This window comes from Rhinoderma darwinii, chromosome 10 (genome assembly GCF_050947455.1).
Source record: "Rhinoderma darwinii isolate aRhiDar2 chromosome 10, aRhiDar2.hap1, whole genome shotgun sequence".
NCBI classification, from domain to species: Eukaryota; Metazoa; Chordata; class Amphibia; order Anura; family Rhinodermatidae; genus Rhinoderma; species Rhinoderma darwinii.
Window position 1 is genome coordinate 21216973 of NC_134696.1, and position 24878 is coordinate 21241850.

General features: G+C 44.1%; 1 protein-coding gene across 1 annotated transcript in view; it reads left to right on the plus strand.

The window, feature by feature from the left end:
* The window catches only part of NPHP4 (nephrocystin 4), a 159787-nt gene that overhangs the window by 105516 nt on the left and 29393 nt on the right, over nucleotides 1-24878 (plus strand). Inside the window, exons 16-18 of the mRNA XM_075839481.1 lie at nucleotides 781-965; nucleotides 2015-2175; nucleotides 10081-10261. Coding sequence (XP_075695596.1) covers nucleotides 781-965; nucleotides 2015-2175; nucleotides 10081-10261 — 527 coding nt within the window. The remainder of the gene's footprint in view (nucleotides 1-780; nucleotides 966-2014; nucleotides 2176-10080; nucleotides 10262-24878) is intronic.

A 24878-nucleotide genomic window follows, 5' to 3' on the forward strand; every position in this document is an offset into this window, starting at 1 on the left:
TTCGGGCCACTAATTAATGACAAATGTCATGGCCGACCGGTGACAATGCCAATCTCCGTGCTCTTGCAGAGATCTGGTGTTATCACTCACATGATATGGAACATTTATTCATACCTGCCACTAGCACTCCCTGTCTCAGCTTTTAGAACAGTGTCTGTGACCGGGCTGCAGCTCCACTCTATCTGTTTCATCTTCCTGTTAGTGAATTAAGAGGAAACAAGGGTCTGCAAAACAAAAGTGTGAGGTATGAAATGAAAGGCCCCCTCATAGGTACTGCACATGAGGGTCTAAGGATGACCATACACCATAGATGGCTGCCAGTCGAACGCTGGTTTGGCCATCAGCTATTCCTTTTGACACCCCTCTCATACACATGCATGATCGGGTGACTGTCTAAAGCTGTACAAACGATCCCACCTTCAACAGGTCCCACCTGGCCAATCATAGTCTGTTTTAAAAATGGCAAATTTCTGCCATTTTGGACGACTTTTATCTCGTGTATGGCCAGCACTCCACAAAGGTTCTGCACCTGAGGGTCTAAAAGCACTGTAAGGCTTTGAATTGTAAATCTACCAAGTTGTTCAGTTATGTAGGATGTGTTGCAACATAACTAAGCTGGTTTGTCATTCAGAAATCCAGGAAAGCTGAGTGCCAAGAAATCGAATCTTTTATAAAACAATGTCACACAAAAAAATATATGTCCGAACCCTGTAGAACATTTTGCCCTGTGTGTTGTGCAGTATCAATTGTAAATGACTCATCACCTTGTTATTTTCATAGTGTCCAGGACGATCTCTCAACCAACTGGCCCCAAACCATTTACTTCACCTTCCAGTTTTACCGTTTTCAGCCAGTAACATCCTCTCGCCTGCAGCTCGTACAGATTCATTCTGCTACTAAGTCACGCTCTGATACATCGGCCCGTCTCTTAGTTCATATCAACAAGGACGGCTCATTAAACCCAGGTAGGAGTAACAATGCACCACCCTTGTGCTGAAGGTACAATCTCTAAATGTTTAACCCTAACATGTCAGTCTTTGGGGTCTTAGACCTGTAAAGAAAATGTCTAGATCAATACATTAAGGCACACATACTGGAACACTGATGCAACCTCTCAGGACCCGCTTCTATGAGCCAGAGTGGAGAGCCGCTAACAAACAGCGGGCAATGCTCCGGCAGACCCTGTCCATCTGTGTATTACATGGACAGCCATTCACTTGAAGGACCGCATGTAATACTACATTTCTCCTGTAGCGGCCACTGCAGGGTAAAATGAGCAGCCAACAGCAAACACTCCCGCTAAAATTAGCTGTTTGCCAGGGGTCTTGTGTGATGGAACCGTGGCGATCAGCTCATCACTGCGATTGCTCTCATATTGTGATGAGAACCCATGTAAATAAATAAATAATGACTCTTGATTTTTTTTATGTACCTTTAAAGAGTATCTGTACTTTCCATAACCTTTTGATATGTCATAGAGAAGTTTTGATCGGTGGGGGTCCGGGTTCTGAGACCCCAACCGTCGCTGAAGCGATGGTGCAGATCACTCAGCTGAGCACCCTGCACCTTCGCCTGTGATCGGTGTTCCTCGTTTGGCTGAATATTGGGACTAAGACGCTCTATGTATGCCGTCTTTAGCCCAACGTAGAACACAGATCACAGCTGAACGCTTCTGCACCTTTGTTTCCGCGACAGTGGTGATCTCAGCACCCGGACCCCACCAATCAAAACTTCTGATATGTCTCTATGAGTGCAGATACCCTTTAAGTAATTTTTTAAATGTTTGTCCCACTTAGGCAGTCGCTTCTCTAAATGAGCACTTGCTGGTGATCAGGTGATCGCGCACATCCAGCAGCTGAAATCCCCGGCGTTAACCACTGGTAGCGCTTCAGGCTTCTGCACTTTTTTCCTGCATCTACTGGTCGTTTTTATGAAATCCAGGATTGTGGCCAGTCATTCCATACAATTGGGTCTTGGCACCCCATTATAATATAGTTCTGTATATGTCCTATAGGGTCTCCTGGGTATCAGATGAAGTACATGGTGGATCCCGGATTCCTCAAGCCCGGAGAACAAAGATGGTTTCTACGGTATTTGGCACTTCAAACCCTTCAGATTGATATTTGGGATGGGGAGTCCCTGCTTCTGATTGGATCCGCTGCTGTAGAGATGAAGGTACGTGTATATAAAGACCAGATCCAGTCACCCTTCATATAAGTGTAAATAATGTACCAAACCTTCCGAGGAAAGTACTGTCTTAATATTAGTGTCTTTATTTTCCTTGTGAATGTTGTCGGGACGTATATTAATTCCTCCTATTAATTGTCTGTTTGTACCAGTATAAATGGATCATTCTGAATCCCATCGTAGGTAAGAAAAAGGAAATAAACCAGAAGAAAGCAGCGTCCTTTATTGATATGTAACTTAATTCCTTTCCTTTAGGTTCGCGGGGTTTGTGCAGATCTTTTACCTTTTTTATTACTTTTATTTAGTTGGAAGTAGCGAGGAGGATTATTGTTATAGAAAACAGATGTAGCTGGGAGGATAAACACAGAACGCTTCTGCTACCTGCAAATATAGAAGGAATTCAATGTAAATTTAGATTTCTTTCCCAGAAGGAGTGTAATATAATATACATTAACTTATATACAATGCACAGTATGTACCTATACACAGCTATATCATTTTCATGTATGTATACACCTACTGTATTTACACCCACCTATATAGGATTCATGTATATATGTATGTATACACTTATATACACCCCTATACAGAATTGATGTATGTATACACCTACTCTATATACACAACTATATAGGATTGATCTATATCCCTACTGTATATATACACACCTATATAGGATTGATGTATGTATACACCTACTCTATATACACACCTATATAGGATTGATGATTGTATACACCTACTGTATATATGGTACACACAAATATATAGGATTCACTTATATACCCACCTATATAGGATTCATGTATATGTGTACCTATTGTAACAACTTGGGGGCAATAAGCTCAGAGGATTGCCATCTCTGGGGTAAGATGGTTGGCATACTAGAAAACTCTCACTCCAACACCGTGTATTTGGTTGATAACTGTGCGCCACCAGCTTTATTATCTTCACAAACAGCAAAGTAGTTTTACAACACAACGCAAAATAAACCCTGGGCCGTCCAGCCTCTAACTAAACACATAGCGTCCCGCCCTATCAGGGTGAAAGACCTTCTGCCCAGCACCTCACAACAAACACTTACCAGAACTCATGACTCCCGCAGGCCGGCAGTGGCCGTCTTCTCCAGACTGGGAGCGCTGTGTGAGTAGATCAAACGTTTCTTAAACCCTTAACGACAAACCACGTACATATACGTGGCAGTCGTTAAGGGGAAGTATGGAGCAGGCTCAGAGGCTGAGATTGCTTCATACTTAGCGGGTGACGGCTGTGTAATACTGCCGATACCTCACTGCAACAGGCAGAATCAAATATCACTTTGATCTCGCCAATTTAACCCCCTAGGGGGGCAGCCCACTCCGAGGTGCCATCACTCCCCAACCCCTGCGCGACGATGGCTCCCAGGTCTGCCATCTTTCTACTCCTTTAAAACACCCAAATTGCTGTTTTTTTGGTCATCTTAGCTCTAAAAAAAAATGCAATAAAAAGTGATCAAAGTGTCGCTTGTACCAATAAAAATGACAACTCCTCCCATAAAAAATAAGCCCTCATATCACTCAATCACAAAGAAATAAAAAGTTATGGCTCTCGGAATATGGCGACACAAAACAAGATTTTTTTTTAGCAAACAGTGATTTTTTTTTAAAGTAGTAAAATATAAAAATATAAATTTGGTATCGGCGCAATTGTATCAACCCGTAGAATGAGGTTAACGTGTCGTTTTTACAGCCTGTTGGACATCGCTAAAACTAAACCCACCCAAATAATGGCGTAATCGCTGTGTTTGGCCAATTTCATGGCAAAATATTTTTTTCAGTTTACCAGTACATTATGTGGTACAATAAATGGTACCATGAAAAACTACAATGTGTCCCACAAAAAACATACGGCTATGTCGGCGAAAAGATTAAAAAAATGTTATGGCTTTTGGAAGGTGGGGAGGAAAAAACAAAAATGAAAATTTACCGTGTCATTAAGGGGTTACAGATGGCAACTAATGACTCATAAGACAACGCAAACCCTGAACTGTCCTAAAGACGGAGTGGAACTTTTACCTTCTCTTTTCTCCCTATTACAGCGGCCAATGATCAGGCAAAAGAGCGATCATATAAATTCTTATTCCTGATCATTGTCCTGTGTAAACCGGGAAACAATCAGCCGATAAATGGGGAATCGCTCGTTCATCAGCTGCTCGTATGGTTTATGCAGCCAATAAAATGTCGGCAGCACATGTGTAAACAGGGAGATATGCTGGCGACGTGATAGAAATGTACGCTCATCCCCATCCCTTGAGACAGGAGCAAACGAGCGCCGATCAACGAGCTGTTTCGTTGATCAGCGCTCGTTTTTAAGGCCTTTTATTGGGCCGTGTAATAGGACCCTTACACTATAGCATCCCCTCCTTTTTCCCAGTTTTTTCACATAGTAAATGAAGATAGAGGAGACTTTCTCTAGCAAAATATTTTCTGATTATCACCCGCCGCACTATATAAGATGCATGTATGTACTTACATGGGATGTATTTACTTGTACTGCACTCATGTATAGATTATGTAGGATTCCTATATAGGATATATGTACTTGTATGGGATGTATGTACCTATATGGGATTCCTGTATGTTTTTATGTCGTATAGGACTTATGTATCTATATCATATGTACTGTCTGTGTGAACCGACTGTATATAGGCTGTTTCTACTTGTAAAGCATGTATGTATTATACATATATAGAATGTATGCACCTAATATGTATGTAGGAGCTTAGGATATATGTACCTATGTAGTTTGGACATGCGGACGAGCCCTTACATGGCAGATCATGGATGTAGTGGGGGAGAGTCAAGCACAGGTTACCTATATAATCCTGTCCACGATTAATGGCGCCGACCCGACCGTCTGTCCACCCTCCGAAGCCGTCAGTCCTGCAAAATATATCTGAACATAATTCCCTCCAATGGACTTTTTATCAATGCGAAGTCATTTAAAGTTAGACTTTCCTTACTAAATTGCTCTTGTTAAAATGCTTACGAAGTCATTCGTATTTCTAACCTTTTATCCAGATTAAATTGCAGGAATATGGTAATGACTGCGCTCTCCAGCCAACTGGCATCACATTAGGGCCGGGGCTACACCTAGACCTTTTATAGCGCTACTGATGGATATTAACTATTGAGCTTCAGCTGCAGTCCACATGAATACATTGAGTCGCATGCAGTCTTGTGGACTGCAGCTGTCACTCAAGAGTTAATATCCATCCGTAGCGCTACAAAAAGTCAAGGTGTAGCCCAGGTCTAGGAATTCTCCTGCTGAAATCCTAAGCTGTATGGGTCGGAGTTTTCTCATATCGGTTCAGTCAGAAAATAGGAGAATATTATAGACCGGTGTACGGCTTTCAGCAAAAAGATTTCGCCCCATGGCGACCAGATTTCTTCACTCAGATTTCCTCCGTTTTCAAACTTTGTATCTGTTTAGTTGTGTCGTAGTAATTCCACAGCCCCAAAATGCATACATGACTGGGGAAATTTGCCATATAGCAATACTCCGCTGAATGATCTATAAGGTTATGTTCACACAGGGCACATATGCTGCATAAAAGCACACAGCATATCCGCCCTTGTCTTCACAGGGAATTCCAATAAAAAACCTGCACCATATTGTGGTGCAGTTTTTCGGGCAGAATGTCCACTGCAGAAAATAGCAGGTTAAAAAAAAAAAAAGAAAGAAAAGCTTATACTTACCTGTAGTCATGGCGACACGTCCCTCTGATGTCCTGCAGCCCGGCCTCCTGGGATGACGTTTCATCCCATGTGACCGCTGCAGCCTGTGATTTACCGGAGCAGTCACATGGGATGAAACATTCTGCGGCTAAAAAACGCAATTTATCAACGTTTTTTTCAGCGGGTTCTTTACGTAACGTGTGGATGAGATTTGTTCATATCTCATCCACTCTGCTGCTACTGTAATATTCTGTGGATTTTCCGCAATGAAATCGGTTGTGGAAAATCTGCAGTATTTACGCTACATGTCGACATTCATGTTTACATCCAGAGCTTAAAGCGGTTGTCCAGGTTGGGGGCTGTTTTTTATACCGATGACCTATTTACAGGATAGGTCATCAGTACATGATCGGTGGGCGTCCATCACCCGGACCCCAGACTGATAAGCTGTTCCGGCTGCCTCTGGGCACCGGGTGACTGAGCCGGAAGCAGTTGGCTCCGTACACTGTATAGTGGCCGAGCTGTGGTACTGCAGCTCTGCTCCTAGTCACTTGGATAGCAGCAGAGCTGTAATACTGCAGGATGGCTGCTATACAGTGGTCATAGCCTTCTGCTTCTGGCACCGACCCCTGCATAACTTCCAGCGCCTGGAGGCAGCCGTAACACAAAAAAACAGCCCCCAACCTGGACAACTTCTTTAGGGGTGTATTCAGATGTTGCGGTTGAAACCGCATAAAAAAAACTGCATCCAGAAAACCGCGTTTTGATGCATTTTTCGATGCGGTTGTGGTTTTTACACATAAGGTGGGAATAACCCCCTAAAAAAAAAAAAAAATGGTGTTCAAGGGTGAACATTTACTTTAAGCCTCTGGATGTTTGAATTAATTAACAGCAAGCAGAGATCTTGAAAATGCTGATGAAATGGAGCACAAAGTTTATTAGAAAGTTGAAGAATATTCATTATTCAGTAAGTAAGATTGATTTGCAGTAGACTGGAAATCCCCTTTAAAGAGAATCTGTCACCACTCAAATCTATTAAAATGAAGATGAATTAATCTGATCGGTGGCCCCGGAACTGTAGTGATAGACATGGCACCTACTGAACGGCCCCTGACCCCGAGGCTGAGCAAGTATCAGAATAATTATAACGTTACATCAAGATTTAGATTTATCCTATTTCATTCCAATGTTTCTCCAGCCGGTTCCGATAAGCGGCACAGCAGTGATTGATGGCATGTGAGAGGTCTCGATACCTCCAGCTGTCACTCACACACACACAATTATATAGGTCTGTGACATTTTAATGAGAAGGAAATGTGAGACGTCACATTACCCCCGGAAAATGGAGCGAAAGCCAAATTGTTACCAGTGAACTCCGGCAATTCACAACATTCAAGGCCAGAAATGATCAAAAAAGGTGTCAGAGGTTATTAAATACCCAGGGAATGTTTAAAAGCTGAGAGATAAACATCAAAGTCAGCGGCTCCCACCTGTCAAATGAGAAAAGCGGAAATGTCCGCGCCATAAAATGGGACAATGGGGTTTGTGTGCTCAATAAATATATCGCAGGCTCTGGGACTTTTAAAATATGTTTTTAGCCTTTCCCTTCTATATTGGAGGCATACCTCCAGAGCTCCGGGGCCCCAATGCACGATCTGTACCAGGGCCCCCCACCTACTATGTGCCATTTATAATAAATCTTCTTATGTGGCAGGAGGACCTTTTGGTGCAACTTCTACCTCTGCACCCCCTATAGCTACACCACTGTAAGGTGGAATAGGAAAGGACAGCCATTCCAGGTTACTAACCACGGCAACTAAGTTATTTGTAGGGCTTGAAAAATAAAAATTTAAGTTGCTTTCCAGCACTTTGTATCTGTATGGATTCTACGGTAACACGCTTTCAAGGCAGCACTCACTATTCTGCTGGTGGAGTCACTGTGTACATACATTACATTACTTATCCTGTACTGATCCTGAGTTACATCCTGTATTATACTCCAGAGCTGCACTCACTATTCTGCTGGTGGAGTCACTGTGTACATACATTACATTACTTATCCTGTACTGATCCTGAGTTACATCCTGTATTATACTCCAGAGCTGCACTCACTATTCTGCTGGTGGAGTCACTGTGTACATACATTACATACTCATCCTGTACTGATCCTGAGTTACATCCTGTATTATACTCTAGAGCTGCACTCACTATTCTGCTGGTGGAGTCACTGTGTACATACATTACATTACTTATCCTGTACTGATCCTGAGTTACATCCTGTATTATACTCCAGAGCTGCACTCACTATTCTCCTGGTGGAGTCACTGTGTACATACATTACATTACTTATCCTGCACTGATCCTGAGTTACATCCTGTATTATATACCAGAGCTGCACTCACTATTCTGCTGGTGGAGTCACTGTGTACATACATTACATTACTTATCCTGTACTGATCCTGAGTTACATCCTGTATTATACTCCAGAGCTGCACTCACTATTCTGCTGGTGGAGTCGCTGTGTACATACATTACATTACTTATCCTATACTGATCCTGAGTTACATCCTGTATTATACTCCAGAGCTGCACTCACTATTCTGCTGGGGGAGTCACTGTGTACATACATTACTTATCCTGTACTGATCCTGAGTTACATCCTGTATTATACCCCAGAGCTGCACTCACTATTCTGCTGGTGGAGTCACTGTGTACATACATTACATTACTTATCCTGTACTGATCCAGAGTTACATCCTGTATTATACTCCAGAGCTGCACTCACTATTCTGCTGGTGGAGTCACTGTGTACATACATTACATTACTTATCCTGTACTGATCCAGAGTTATATCCTGTATTATACTCCATAGCTGCACTCACTATTCTGCTGGTGGAGTCACTGTGTACATACATTACTTATCCTGTACTGATCCTGAGTAACATCCTGTATTATACTCCAGAGCTGCACTCACTATTCTGCCAATGGACTCACTGTGTATGAACATTACATTACTTATCCTGTACTGATCCTGAGTAACATCCTGTATTATACTCCAGAGCTGCACTCGCTATTCTGCTGGTGGAGTCACTGTGTATGAACATTACATTACTTATCCTGTACTGATCCTCAGTCACATCCTGTATTATACTCCAGAGCTGCATTCACAATTCTCCAGGCATCAGAGCTGAAATCCTCCACATTCCTTGCTGGCCCAGTGTCTGCACACAGTTTGCGCTCGAGATTTGCATTCTCTAAAGTAGAGCTGTGTCCACGTATGTCAGGACAGCTCTATGTGTCGGCCTGTCCTTAGAGCTTCATACAAGAAGGAACAATATAAACAACACCGTCCAAATCTCAGCCACAGTGCCTAATATAAATGTATGACTATATTACAAAATTTGAGAACTGCAGGTCCTACAGTACGGGGGTTTAGTCCATTTAGTAAAAAGTGGATCTCTCCTTTAAGTCACAGACACAACACTCCTACTCATTGGGTATTAGGACCTTATGTGCTGTATGATCTATATGGAGGTTATAATTGATAGAATAAGTGGCAATTGTTAAGTTTTGATTGTTTTTGTTCCTTAATTTTATAACTGGTCTCTATTTACAGTGTGGGGAACGTCAGAAAAAGTGTGGTAAATTTGCCAAATTGAATATTGTATTGATTAGAAACTAAGTACTATTATCGACTTGTGTAGGAAGATTTAGAGGGGTTTTCCACGTTCTGACAACTGATGACCTATCCACCGGATAGGTCATTAGTACATGATCTGTGGGGGTCCGACACCCGGACCCCGCACCGATCAGCTGGTACGGTGCCTCCAAGCATCGGACGAACACGCCGGAACCAGTTGGCTCCGGCCACAGATTAGTGGCCAAGCTGCAGTACTGCAGTATTCAAGTGAATAGGAGCGGACCTGCAGTTCTACAGCACGGCCGCTATGCTACATACGGAGCCAACTGCTTCCGGCTGCGTACATAGCATTATGTGCCATAACATCCGGTGCCCAGAGGCAGCCGGAGTGGCAGATCGGTCTGGGTGTCGGACCCGCACCGATCAAATACTGATGACCTATCCGGCGGATAGGTCACCAGTTGTCAGAATGTGGAAAACCCCTTTAATTAAAGTAGACAGTACAACCTCTGTAATATACGGCTTTCTATGTTATAGCATTTACTACGCCAAGGTCGCACGGCTGTGCAGGTGTCTCATGAGCTGGAAGTCATCACAACGGAATATGAGCAGGAGACCATGGCGATGAGCGGAGACATCTCGAAGCAAGGCGTGGTCAAACCCATAGGAGTTCACACTGTCATAAAAGGCCGACTCCACCTGCGCATGGGGAACGTTGGTAAGGAATATTTCATGGAAATTGGATTCATTTTAATGTCCATTCAATGTCATTTTATTTAAATCAAGCTTAACCGTTGTGTAATGAAAAGTTCTGCAGTCTTGTAAGATACAATATATGGCCAAAAATATGTGGACACCCCTCCTAATTATTGAGTTCAGGTGTTTCAGTAGCCACACCCATTGCAAACAGGTGCATAAAATCAAGAACACAGCCATGCGATCTCCATAGAGAAACATTGTGTTATATGTGTTGATGAAAAGATAAGCGGTGCTCTTTACTGAAGAAGCAGAGCATGCCGACCTTATCACATATATTAGGAAAGTAGTCCAAATCATTATGCTGCTGCTTTCTTGACAAACAATGTGGCGTTAGGTGAACCTTTAAAGGGAGTCTGTCACCGGAGAAAAAGCTTTTATTACATTTATGCAAATGAGCATTTTGGAGCAACGAGGGCGTCACCGTTGTTCCAAAATGCTCTCTCGTCATTCCCCAGTTCAACCCCCTTCCTCCCTGTTTCCTTTGATTGACCGGCCACACCACGTACTAGGCGAGTTCACACCTTGCCCCGTAGTGTAGTGAACGTCCCTACATCCTAATCGACGCATGCGCAGTCCAACCTTTAAGTCACTTTTCTAATCGGCACTACTGCGCATGCGCCGATTAGGATGTAGGGACGCTCACTACACTACGGGGCAAGGTGTGAACTCGCCTAGTACGTGGTGTGGCCGGTCAATCAAAGGAAACAGGGAGGAAGGGGGTTGAACTGGGGAATGACGAGAGATCATTTGGAGCAAATGTGAAGATCCTCGTTGCTCCAAAATGCTAATTTGCATAAATGTAATAGAAGCTTTTTCTCTTCAAAGGAGGCACTCTGTGGAAAAACATAATACACGTCAAATCAGGTCAGCCTAATCTATAATAGCCTGATGGTAGTCCAATACAGTCCAATACGGACATCTGGTGACAGACTCCCTTTAAAGGGGTTGTCCCAGTATCGACCATTATGTGGATAGGGGCATCATTGTGTCATCGCCGGGGTCCCGCCGATAGGACTCCCACTGATCGCAATAATGGTCTCCCGAACCCCTAGATCCTCCTCACTGAATCTCCCTGCAGAAAGGAGCTTGAATGGAGCGGCAATTGAGCATGTACCCGCCGCTCCGTTCAATGTCTATGCGACTGCCAGAGGCAGCTGGGCGCTGTACTCGGCTGTTTCTGTCATTTCCATAGATTTTAAATAAAGTGGCAGCGGGCATGCTCGCCCGAGGCTCCATTTAATGTCCTTCTCCCTGAAGGGAGTGCAGTAAGTAGGAATAGGGGGTGTTTGGGACCCCTGGTCTCGTGAGCCATGCGGCCCCCCAGCAATGAGACAATAATCACCTGTGCTGTTGATGTGTGATAATGCTTGATTCTGGGAATACCATTTAAGTAAATGTTCACTTGTCAACACGATTTGGGAAAAAAAACTTTGATTGAATTCATTTCTTTGCATCTTTTTTTAGTGGTTGGATGGATCCACTATGTCACTATTAGACTTGGTTAGGGCTAAACTGGGGGGGGGGGGGCCGTAGTTTAAGAGATTTTACAAATTTCACCTTAATACACCTTTCACATGGGTATGGACAATGCCCAGGTCACTTCCCCAGAGTAGTCTCCAATATTGAGGCTCCTGAATCAATAAGCAGAAGTGTAGTCATACAAATCCGAGGTCAGGTCTGGTAAATTAAGCAAAGTCATAAGACAGATACAGGGCAGGGCAGGCTGCAAAGACAGGAAACAGTCCGGGTCAAATCCAAATTAACAAACACCGTCACAAATGGACAGGATCCAAAGACCCTTGTTGCTCAGGCAAGGTGGGGCCGTTCTCATCAGGTCTAAATAATCAGCGGTGACGGACGCCTGTGATGTAAGGAAAACTTCTGATTGCTAGGTCCAGCTTACTGCATACTCTTTACACATTGAACTCAATTATAAAACAGTATACGGTAAGCTCCCCCTAGTGGTTACTGCAGGCAGCCAGAATATTATCATTTAACTCTATGTCTATGCAGGGGATTTAGAGCTCTGTAACCGAAAAACGGAGCTCCGACCGCTATCAAGAAATATTATAAAATGAATCAGAACTATAAACTACGTGATGGCGATGCAAAACAGTTCTAGTGTCTCAAAAAGTTGGTGTTAACTCATCATGGCGTCGGCACAGTCTGAGAGCTGCGGGTGGTGGAGAGGACGGGCCTTCTCCTGATTTTTGTCTTTTTGTAGTACCTTCATATAGCACTAATTGCTCAGAGATAAAAGTCCTCCGCACAATGCTCTCTAATTTGCCAGCACCGGCTAATAATAAGCTGTATGTTAATTTTAAGAGGAAAGGGAAAGCATAAAGCTAATTTCATTTCTGATTTGATCAGTACTTAGAATTGGATTTCATGTTTCTCATCATATGAAAGTAAAGCTCTATTACTGCGGCACTTCCCAGAAGTGGAGTTTTACTTTTATTACGGCTTCTTTTTATTTTATTGAGCTATTAAACAATTAACTTTATTAGTGTTTGCTCTTATGGAAACCAAAATATGGGAGGCCCGTACATGTGGCCGGCGGAGCTAATGGGAAATCACTTTGACTCTATTAATTAATCCGACATGATGATGGTCGGGTCCTACGATGATAGCCGGTGGGGGGGGGGGGGGGGGCATTGGGATCGTCATCCAAAAATTGCTCCTTACAACAATTTCAAGCATACACTGTACATTTACTGAATCGGATGGCTGTTTATTTCTTTATAAGTTCCCTCCTGTCAGGTCTCCAGGAGGTTAATCGTATTTTAAAGAAATATGGTATCACGAGTGTAAGAGATTTATCATCCTGTGTCCCTGGCCAGGTGCACGCCGCTAGTAGCTTGTCATTGCCACCAGTCTCCAGGTCTGAGGAATAGAAGATATAGAAATGTTGGGGAGCAGCTAAGTCTCTGTTCACATTAATGTTTCACTTCACGTTTCAATTAACCGCCCTATTGGTTTATGATTTTAGCTATCTTGATGGTGAATGCCATTCGTTGGCCTCTGTTCCATCGGGTTTCCATTGCTTTTATTGAGTAAAGTTAATGATGGACCCATTGTAAGTCAATGGGATGAGTCCATGAGAATCCGTAACACAACAAATCAGAATGGATCTGTAATATTTAACCCTAAGCTATTTGTTTGGGAAAAAAAAAATTATAGCAGCACTGCTGACATCTGACATGGACAAGATCTTTATTTTAAAAAAAAACTCTTTATTAGGCTACGCGTTTCGTCATGACTAGTGTCTTCATCAGGCCAATAGTTAGCAGTGCTTCCCTCTCCACCGATTGGCCAAGAGAGATCACCTGATAGTCTGACTCGCTTGTAAGAAAGATACGTAGTAGCTAAAATAAATGGTTTATTTTTCGGCCCCCTGTTTGGGTTTTCAGGGGCCATCCAATTGCACTTTCTAGGTTAGTGTCTATCCTTCTATTCGGGAAACAAGTGCCAGACTATCAGACCCTGGAATAAAGTTGCTTCCAAAGCTCGTATTTCATTTTAAAATATACAGTTAAACAATGCGGGGTCTTTATGATTCTGACATCTAATCTTCATAAGAAAGATTAACTATATTAAAAGTGAAATTGCCATTATCGTACTTCTTCATACGTTGCCTGCAGGGGAAAGATAAGCTTATGGAGGGAGCGATGCACAAAATCCGAAACCTGTCACCAGTGAAATGTCAGTGGACGCACATCACCTACTTCCATAAAACTGCATCTATACAATACCGGCTCTTATCACAATGCATAATGCCTGTATGTCTATATAGAACCGGTGTAATACATAGGGTCCGCACCCGTACTATAGGAACCACAGTCTAGGTATCCACAGTCTTAAGCCCGGATTCATGAATGGCTAATCCTCCGCTCTCATTTGAATGTATCGTGAATCTAGGTCATATTGAAGTGTAAAGAGGATTTCTGGCTACTTATAATGTACGGTATGTTGCTGGTATACATTATAAGAAATTCAGAAGACATCGTACCTATGTATGAAAAATTATCTTAAGTCATAATTTGTCTTTTGGTATGATTTGTATTTCATCTTCATAGATCCGAAGAGCTGGAGCACATCGCATTGTGGTCTTTCCAACCTATTGACCCTTGGCCAGATTTGCATGGCAGATACAATGTGGTTGGTCAATGAGCTATGCCTTTGCATTTTAGGGGTTTTCTGGCTTCAGCAAAATTTTTTATTGCGTAATGAAAAGTTATACAATTCTCTATTATACTTTGTGTATCAATTCCTCACGATTTTCAGAAAGTTGCAGAAATTCTATAGGAAAATTCCTTCTTTACTTTCAGTGAATACAAATCTGCCCTGGTCATGTGATGGACACACAGGTGCATGGCTCGTTACAAGACCGAGCTCTAAAACCTGCACTGTAAGGCCTCGTCCACATGCTCCGGAATTGCTGCATTTTTTCCGGACGGAATTTCGGCCGGAAAAAACGCAGCAGGATAGTGGACGAGATTTAACAAATCTCATCCACATGGTGCGTAAAATTTCCAAGCCGAAATTGACCTGTGGTGCGTATTTTTCGGACCGCAGCATGTCAATTCCTGCTACGGAAAGTGTGCAGAATTGCTGCGTTTTTTAGAGTAGATGTCTCCATGTCCTAACATTGGGAAAAACGCAGCAATTTCTGCACCATTTTCTGCCGTAAAAACCGCAGGAAATGGTGGGTTTTTGCCGCAGCGGAAAGTTTTTGACTTTGAACAGAATTGCTGCAGAAATTTTCTGCAGCAATTCCGTTGTGGACAGGCCCTAAAGGTTCTATTACGCGGCCTGATATAGGCCGCAAAAACGAGCGCCGATCAATGAGACAGCTCTTGATCAGTGCTCGTTTGCTCCTTTCACAAGGAGCCAGTATGGGGACGAGCACTCCTTCCTACGATCGCTCGTCCCCATGCATTTCTATCATATCGGCAGCGCGTCTCCCTGTTTACAGGGGGGTGGGCTGCCGACAACGATAATATTTAATGCTGCATAAACTAGAAGATCAGCTGATGAACGCTCATTTTCTCGCTCGTCGGCAGATCGTTGCCCTGTTTAATGATCAGGGCAATGATCAGGAATGAGCGTTTACATGAGCGCTTCTTTGTCCGATAATTTGCCCGTGTAAAAGGGCCTTAACGGCTCGAGCCGTGCGCCTGCGTGATCATCACATGACCAGGACAGATTTTTTCTTCCACTGGTCGTTTCTATTGAACGATTCAAGCAGAAATTTTGAAAACCCTGAGGAATTGATATAAAAAGTATATTATAAAAGTTTGTAACTTTTTCATTATACAACAAATAACCTTTATTTGCTGAAACTGTAATACCCTTTTAAGTTTGTTATTTTCTGCACTAAACGCATAATTGCATAAATAACAATTCCTTTATATGTAGCAATGATCCATTCACAAATAAAGCGGGGAGCCACCAGCAAAACATTTCCAATAAAAAGAGTATCTTAGGGAATTGTCCCTTATGCAATTCCTAAGTGTGTTATTGTAAGTCTAGCAGAGTTTAGCCTACACTGCCTACTAGCAATACAAATGATAGATTTGGGGGGCGTGGCCAGCAGTCGATGGCGCCGGTCGCATAAACTGAGAGCTCCGCGCCCTGCCACGCAGATCCAGCAGCCTACAGCGGGGAAAGGTGCCTCATATGGGGAAAAAAAGACCCCAAGGGTCTAGACTCACCCCTGCAGCACAGCACCAGGTCGCCGCCGCTCCACCAACGATCGACGGCTACTTTCTTCGGCGGCAAGCCACGCCGCTCCCTCAGCCGCAGCCATCTTGGACAGCCTCGTGTCAGAAGGAAGGGGAGATGTCCGAGCAGGGAGAGGAGACAGTGCCCCATGTACAGGGTAAGCTGAATAGCCGGATGGCTAAAGTTCACCCTCCCAGCTCCCCTAAGCTGTCCTCCACCTCGTCCTGTGAACAGCAGGGAAGGGGGTCCCCTATCCCAGGAGCAATGGAGGCCAGGCCACGAGGAGCATCAGCTCAGTTAGAGGCCCCAGTACACCTGCTTGAACCACCAATGTCACAGCCCTCAGCACAAATGGCCCTACAGATTTGGCCTGCACCTAAACCTCAACGGCCCACGATCCAGCAGCCGGGGAGGAGAGACGATCTGGGGGATACACCATCTTTGACCCCCTATGCCCAGGCCCCTGTATATGCCTCAGATTCTGACCTGGAGGATTCAGCCTCACTTCCTTCAGATGTGCCCCCTATGTGGAGGGAATGTTTCTCACAGTTGCCCACTAAAGAGGACTTTAAGAGTATGATACAAGAAGTGAAGGCAGCTTTTCGTTCAGAATTGGCGGGGGTGTCGCAGCATATACAGCAGATTGCTACGAGGGTGGAGGCTCTAGAAGATGACCACGATGCCACTAGGCGCCATGTCTCTGTGATACAGTCTTCAGTGTCCTCCCAGCTGGCGTCCATTAGAGATATGCAACTGCATCTAGAGGATTTGGATAACAGAGGTCGCCGTCATAATATAAGGATAAGGGGCATACCGGAGCCCTCGGGGTCTGAAGATCTTCCCATCGTGTTAGAGACTATCTTTAACGACCTTTTGGGTGCACCCCCGTCTAATCGGATACCGCTTGACAGAGCGCATAGAGCACTGAAACCAAAATCCATTACATCTCAGCCCAGAGATATCATCTGCTGTGTCCAGGATTTCCGCACTAAGGAGGACATTATGCTTAAAGCCCGTCAGCGTAAAGACCTGGAGTATGCCGGTGTGCCGATTCAGTTATTCCCGGATCTCTCCTGGATTACGTTACAGAAAAGACGTCTGCTTCGTCCGCTTCTCGCAGCCCTACGGGACCACAATATTATTTATCGATGGGGGTTTCCGTTCTCCCTTACAGCCCGAAGAGATGGTGTTTCTGCAACCCTGAGGTACCCAGGGGATTTGCCTCATTTCTGTGACTCCCTTGGTATACCAACGCCCAAGATGCAGAATTGGGAGACTCCTTTGCCGCCTTCGTCTCCACCTCCAGTCTGGCAGTCGGTCCGAAATAAGCGGAGGACCTCTCCAAGACGACAGTCTAACCGAAGTCCACCAAGACCTGATTTGAATTGATGGACGCTGCGCAGATACACGGCACCTCCGTAATATATGTGAAGGAGCCTGGTCACCTATACCAGCTGCTCCCTTCGCCAGTTGCACTATCCTAGGCTAAAAATGCATTTAGGATTATATTTCTGATTTTATGTTGCTTCTCTTTAATTCGTTAACGTAAATTGTGGCAGGGCGCGATTGCCCGGGATACACTTGGCTCTTTCACCCCCTTTTTGTTTTTTCTCGGCCTGTACGTATTTATACGTACTTTTGTACTAGGTTCCTCGACTGTTGAGACCCGACCTCCTTTTTTGATAGGGGTAATTTGTTTTGCAGTTCTCCCTCTGTTTTTAGAGAGAGTTGCAAAGGGTAATATTGTATTACCAGCTTTCTTTTGCTTTAATATCACCCGCCCCAGGGTATAGTATTCTCCCTGGTAGTATTTTCTGAGTGTGTTTGAAATTCATTGATCTCATGCATTTCTCTTTGTTCTCACTGCAGATATGTGTATTGTCTCCCTGGTACGTCTTTACCCCAGTGTCTTTCCCTCCCCTCCTACTTTCATCCGAAATAACACTTGAGACGACAGTGAATCCTCCAAGAACCTCCAAGGTAGAAGGACGCCGTAGAACACTGCTTGCTTTGAAACCGACATGGGACTGGCCCCGACATAACTGTGAGCTGTATACATCCGCACTTTCCACATCATTCTTTGCTCTTTCATACATCTTTGACCATGGTTAAATTTGTCACACTTAATGTCAAGGGTCTCAACTCCAATGTGAAGAGACGCTTGCTTCTCAGGGAGTTGAAATCGCTTGGAGCGGAAGTTGCTTTTCTGCAGGAAACACACTTAGATTCATCCGGAACTTTCCAATTTGCCCGAGGGGCGTATCCTGCTGTGTACTCTGCCTCGTCAGGTCGCAAAAGGGAGGGGGTGGCCATTTTGATAGCAGCTTCCTGCCCCATACAAGTTCACACCTCACATCTAGATCCGAAAGGCAGATATGTTATAATAGAGGGGACTTTGCTTGGACAGCCCATTGTTTTATGTAACGTTTACTCTCCTAATACCGCACAGATTCCATTCCTACGTAGACTCCTTTCTAAACTCCAGAAGCTTCCTAGGGGGGCATGGCTGGTGGGAGGAGATTTTAATGTCCCGTTCTCCACGTCCATGGATAGGGTCTCTCTTACACACGCTACTCCGACGCCCACCCTTACAGGACTTTCTACACGTTTTAGGCAACTAATTAGAGAGCACCAGCTCTATGATTTGTGGCGAGTGGATCACCCAGGTGATAGGTCCTATACCTTCTTCTCCCATACGCACAGCACTCATACACGCTTAGATTACTTTTTTGGTAATGTCCCTTCCCTCCGGGCGCTCCAGGGGGCGAATATAGACCCCATCTCTTGGTCAGATCACGCACCAGTTTCTGTGTCCCTACAGATAGGGAAACCAAATACGAGAGTATGTCATTGGCGCTTAAACGAAACTTTGATTAAGTCCCCTGCTCTTAGGGACAGCCTGGCCGGACATATGCAGGAATTTTATGCACTTAATGAGGGATCGGTTCCTTCAGTATCCACTCTTTGGGAGGCGCATAAGGCGGTGATGAGAGGGCAATGCATAGTAATGGGATCTAGATTGAAAAGAGACTCTCGGGCCAAGAGGGTGGCTCTCCATCGGACAATTACTAAGTTGGAGAGAGAAATGGGGATTAAACCGGCGGTCCCGACACTACGGAAATTGATAGAGGCTAGAGCACAACTCAAGGACTTAGCTATGAAGGGGGTAGAAAAGTCATTACTATACACAAAAAGGAAATATTACGACAAAGGTAATAAGGCGCACTCGCTTCTGGCCAGACTATTGCGGGATCAGGCGACTGTTCGTACTCCACAGGCGGTTCGGGATAAGGCGGGCATACTCCAGCATCACCCAGACACGATAGCCACACTTTTTCATGACTATTATAAATCCTTATACCACCTGCCAAATACCTTACCACCTGATCCGGCTCGTCGGAGGGAAACGCTGCAAGCATATCTCTCTTCCTGTGCTCTCCCTAAACTGAAAGATGAGGAGCTTTCATCCCTGAATGCCCCGATCTCTGCGGAGGAATTGTTTGATATATTGAAGGACCTCCCTAGTGGTAAGGCTCCTGGACCAGATGGCTTTACATATGGGTATTATAAGACCTTTGCAGAGATCTTGGTTCCACGGATGGCTTCCTTATTTAATGAATTCCTACAGGGTTCTCCCATCCCTCAAACATTCCTGCATTCTCATATCACGCTGATCCCTAAACCGGGTAAAGACCACGCAGAGTGCTCCAATTACAGACCCATAGCCCTTCTGAATTCGGATCTAAAAATTTTCACCCGTCTTCTAGCTAATAGACTCAATGTTTGGCTCCCTTCTTTGATTCACAAAGACCAAGTGGGCTTTGTGCCTCTTAGGCAAGGAGGAGACAACACACGAAGGGCCCTTGACCTCATTGATGCCCTCCAAAAGCAAAAGGAATCGGCGATCCTTCTTAGTCTAGATGCAGAGAAGGCGTTTGACCGCTTGGGATGGCCATTTATGTTCGAAACTCTAAATTCATTTGGGATTTCGGGCCCTTATTTGACAGCACTGCGTGGTCTCTACTCCAAACCGACAGCGGCAATTAAACTCCCACACTCCACCTCCCCTCCGTTTCAAATCTGGAATGGTACACGTCAGGGGTGTCCCCTATCCCCACTTTTATTTGTGCTATGCATAGAACCTTTAGCAGCTCAAATACGGAAATCCAGGGATATAGCGGGGGTCCAGATACAAGATAAAGAGTTTAAGGTTTCCCTGTTTGCAGATGACGTCCTCTTGACTATCACTAAACCTCATACCTCCCTCCCTAACCTTACTACAGTTCTCCGTAGGTATGGGAGGCTGTCAGGATATAAAACTAATACATCTAAAACGGAAGCGCTCCCTCTTAATGTCCCACACCAGGAGCTCCAGCTACTCAAACACAACTACACCTACAACTGGAAGGAAACCTCCCTGACTTACTTAGGAGTTCAACTCACTCCCTCCTATACGTCGGTTTACAAGGCTAATTTCCCCTCTCTGTTTGTAGAGCTACGTCAGCTAATGGCCAGGTGGGATCCTCTTCCCATGTCATTTTTTGGGCGCATAGCAGCGGTCAAAATGACCTTGCTCCCTAAATTACTGTACTACTTTGAGACTTTGCCGGTAGCAGTACCTATGAAGGAATTGCGGGCCATGCAGTCTTCTATCCTCAGGTTCATATGGCATTCCGGCAGACATCGAATTCCGAAATCAGTTTTATTATCGGGTCGATCTGCGGGTGGGCTATCGGTCCCTGATGTGGTGAAGTACTACTGGGCGGCACACCTCCGTCGCATACCCAGCTGGGTGTCTTTAAGGGCGTACAATAAATGGACCGAAATAGAGAAGCTATGGATGGCCCCGGTCCACCCAAACTCCCTGTTATGGGGTGACCCACTGGTAATGCCGACTGCATCTTTATTGGGTCCCATGAGATTTCAAAGGGAGGTGTGGGAAACCTGTAAAAACCGCTTCCATTTGGCATCGGGTTGCCCGCCCTTGACTTCGGTACTCTACACTCCCACTATTCCGGGGGGCACTACCTCCCGAATAGTCCGATTGTGGACGGGAATTGAGGTATTTCACCTGGCTGATATGGTTGATCCCCACACGCAAGAGCTTCACCCGTTTTCATACTTTCAAAAACATCATAATATTCCCTCCGCTGCGTTCTTTCACTATCTTCAGGTTAGACATTACATGCAGCAAACTTTTAGATCCACGCGGGTTACTGCACCTACAAGCTTCGAAAGGTTATGTCGGTATGCTACCACCACTAGGGGGCTTATCTCAGCCATTTATGCATTATTGCTATCCCCGGAGGGTTCCCCTCCGCCTGGGCATAGATACATGTTGAAGTGGGAGGCCTTACTGAATAAATCCATCCCGCTCTCATTGTGGCAGATTATTTGGTCGCAAGCAGCTAAAACCTCCATCTGCACTGCATATAAGGAAAACCAATATAAAATCCTTATGTTTTGGTACCATACCCCTGCCTTTTTGCATAGCTTCAATCCGGGTATTCCGTCGGATTGCTGGCGATGTAGAGGTCAGAGAGGTGATCTGTTCCATATTTTCTGGAGCTGTTCACTGGTACAACAGTATTGGTTGGAAGTTAAGAACTTGGCATTGGCGGTGTTGCAGCAGGATATTCCCTTAGACCCTCTTCATTACCTCCTAAATGTTCCCCCTAGGTCTTTGGGGAAATCACCAGCTCGACTCTTTCGACACTTTCTCACAGCCGCTAAGACATTGATAGCGTGGAAATGGAGACAGACAACCCCTCCCTCCCACCTCGACTTAGTAACTAGAATTAGGGAAATACGTACAATGGAGCATATGACGGCCTCTATTGACAATGAACTGGACAGGTTCAAAGTGGTGTGGGACCCGTGGGACAAGTATTGGATACAGGGAACTCAAGATTAGGTGGTAGGTGGAGCTCCGACTATCCCCCCCCCCCCCCTCACCCCCTTAAACCCCTGTGTTTTTTCCCAGATGTTTTGTCTGTCTATTGAAAGTTACTGTCTTACTATGTGAATTGCATGGCCCTTCATGCTGCTCTAAGTTATATGTATATTTTTGAAAAATTTTCAATAAAAACACAGTTGAAACCAAATGATAGATTTGTTTGTTAAAAAGCCCCCTTTTCATTCAATTATGTCCCAGGCCACCAACTTGTATGTATTTCTATTGAATCCAAAATAGGAGGAGAAGCTAGCTACTTCCTTCCTGCCCGGTGTCCCCATTAAACTACACTGCCTAGCATTCTTTGGGTTTCGACTTGTTACACTGTACTCATTATACTATGTTGTACATACTTATATCCTGTCAATTTGGATGAATCCTTTGGTCAGTCTGATACATCCATGATGGTCAAATAAGCATTTGGTCACTAGTATGAGATCACATTTCACAATGTACAGGAATATATTCAGTCAAGCATGTCTCTGCACAGTGAAGAGGAATGGGGAAAGTTATCTAAACAGGGTTGTCTACCAGGGAGACTTTAGAGACTGGGTGACAGAACAGTAGCTAGTATGGATGACACTGGTTATTGTCAGACAGCTACTTCCTGTCCTAGAAATTGACGTCATGAAAAATCTTGAGTATAAACAGCTGCGATTGCTAGAGAAGGACTAGACTGCAGGTGGTGATTCCAATATAAGGGATACTGTATATCTACAAATATTTTTTTATACTTTGGCTAAAATTATTATGTAATTTCTGTAAAACTTCGGCAAACCAGCAAATTATACAAGCAAATTGTTAATTCAACCTGCAAAAACATTCACAATGCTTGTCAAGAAGTGTTTAAAATCCTGTGGACCCTTGCTGCTGTCTTTTCTGTAGTTTATGAAAGTTGTGAAAATCTGTGTTTTCTTTTCGGGGGTAGTCCCAAAAGTGGAAACCCCACCTGTTAGACATTTATGGCATATATGTTGATATGTTATAAATGTCCCAGATGGAGATACTTATTTTTATGGCGGCTTTTTGGAGCAGTACAACCTGACAATGTTGGCCACGGACCAGAAAAGATTGTGCACCTTTGGTGTAGAGCAACCTCTGGTCTCTTCTTTTCTTTGGCTCTATCTAGCTGAGTCTGTAGAAATGTACATTAGTAAAGGAGATTGGTTTTCCTCTTTGGACATAAGATTACCCAGGGAATAAGCTGATCATGAGTGGTCCCACTGCTGAGACTCCCAGCATTCAGATGTAATTTGTAGGGAACTGACAGTAAGTGCTAAATTTTCCTGCAGTGCCTCCACAGGTGAACTTCAGCATTACACAGTTCCCAAAGGGTAAGTAAACTTTCAAAATTTTTCACAATCACCTGATTACGAGTGTTTGCTTGATCATCGGCTGATTGTTGTCCTGGGCAATGATCGGGAACGAATGTTCACATGACTGCTCGTTTTCCCGATAATTGGCCTGTGTAAAAGGGCCTTAAGAAATGCCCAGAAGGACCCCCCCAGATCTCAGCTCCCTAGTCTTCTGTGAGTATGACTTGTTGGGTCTCAAGACTGTCGTTAACTGTTGTCAAACCTGACTTCAGGTTTTGTTGGCGTTGGTACTTAAAGGGGGTCATCTCAGTAAAGACATTCATGGCATACCGTTGTGTGGTCAGTATAGATTTGACCACTGTGACCCCTAATGATTGCGAGTGGGTCAGCGATGCTTGGAAAGTACAGTACCACTTCTTCTCCCGTTTGGCTTTTTCCAGAGGCCACATAGTTGGCCATTGACTATAATGGGCCAACCATGGAATCTCTGGAAAAAGCTCAGTGCAGCTGACAGGAGGCAGCATGGCATGGTGCTTTCCTAATGACGCTGCCACTTTGTTCTAGCAAATAGTGGAGGTCACAGAGGACCCCATTGATGGGACCCATAGAGATGGCCATGTCAGTCCATTACAAGCAAAAGCTGACAGACACACAGCTACTGAAAAAATCCAGAAAGTCTTGAAGACATTCTGGCAAACCTGAAAACAAGTGAGTGCTCCTTGAAAAATAATGATAAAAGTAGTACAGACACGATTGCCGCAAGGAATTTTTTTTTTTTATACTTCAACTTTACTTGTTCTTTAATTACATAGAAAACTACTTTCTATCCTTACTTTGATATTGCACGGCCCAATCGATATTCGTCCATTCATGATAACCTTGACTGTTCCCAAATGGTAAAAGTAAAAACAAAACAATGAAAACCATAAAAAATAATTGTAAAAAAATATATATATATATTTTTTAAAACAAATAAAAGGGGGCAGGGCTTAAAATGCCTTGAAATGACAATATCATGACACAATAGGATTACTGTACGAAGAACAACAATATCGGGACGCCTGTTTTTCAAAAGCGCCTTCTTAATCATTTTTACGTCTACATTTTTGTCTTCGTCCCCCCCCCTCCACTGTGAATTCTTTACACGATAAAATGATCCCCTAGAAGAAGTAATGGATGGAGTCGTAGACATCTATAAAACATCCTCTTGTACGTAAAGCTAAATGCATCGTCAGCGCGGCTGATGTTGGAAGTACTTAAGTACGTTGACAACATGGATTTTCGACTCTTTGAAGTTGTCAAGCTTTTAGAGCGGCGCGCTGTAAAGCCACTGGAGGCTCAGACATCAAAGCCGGCGCAACGTTGTCGAGTTGTGTATAGAAATGTTGTAATATTTTATTCTTTTTGATATTTTTTATAGCAACGCAGGTCATCTTGATGAATTAATAAGACGCGCGGTTATGTAATGAAAACAAGCAATGTGTAGGAAGAGATTGAAATCGTAATTGTAACACTTATCGCCTTTGTTACTTAGCGGAGAACGGGCGCTTTTCATGGGTGTTAGGGGAGTAGATAATAGTATC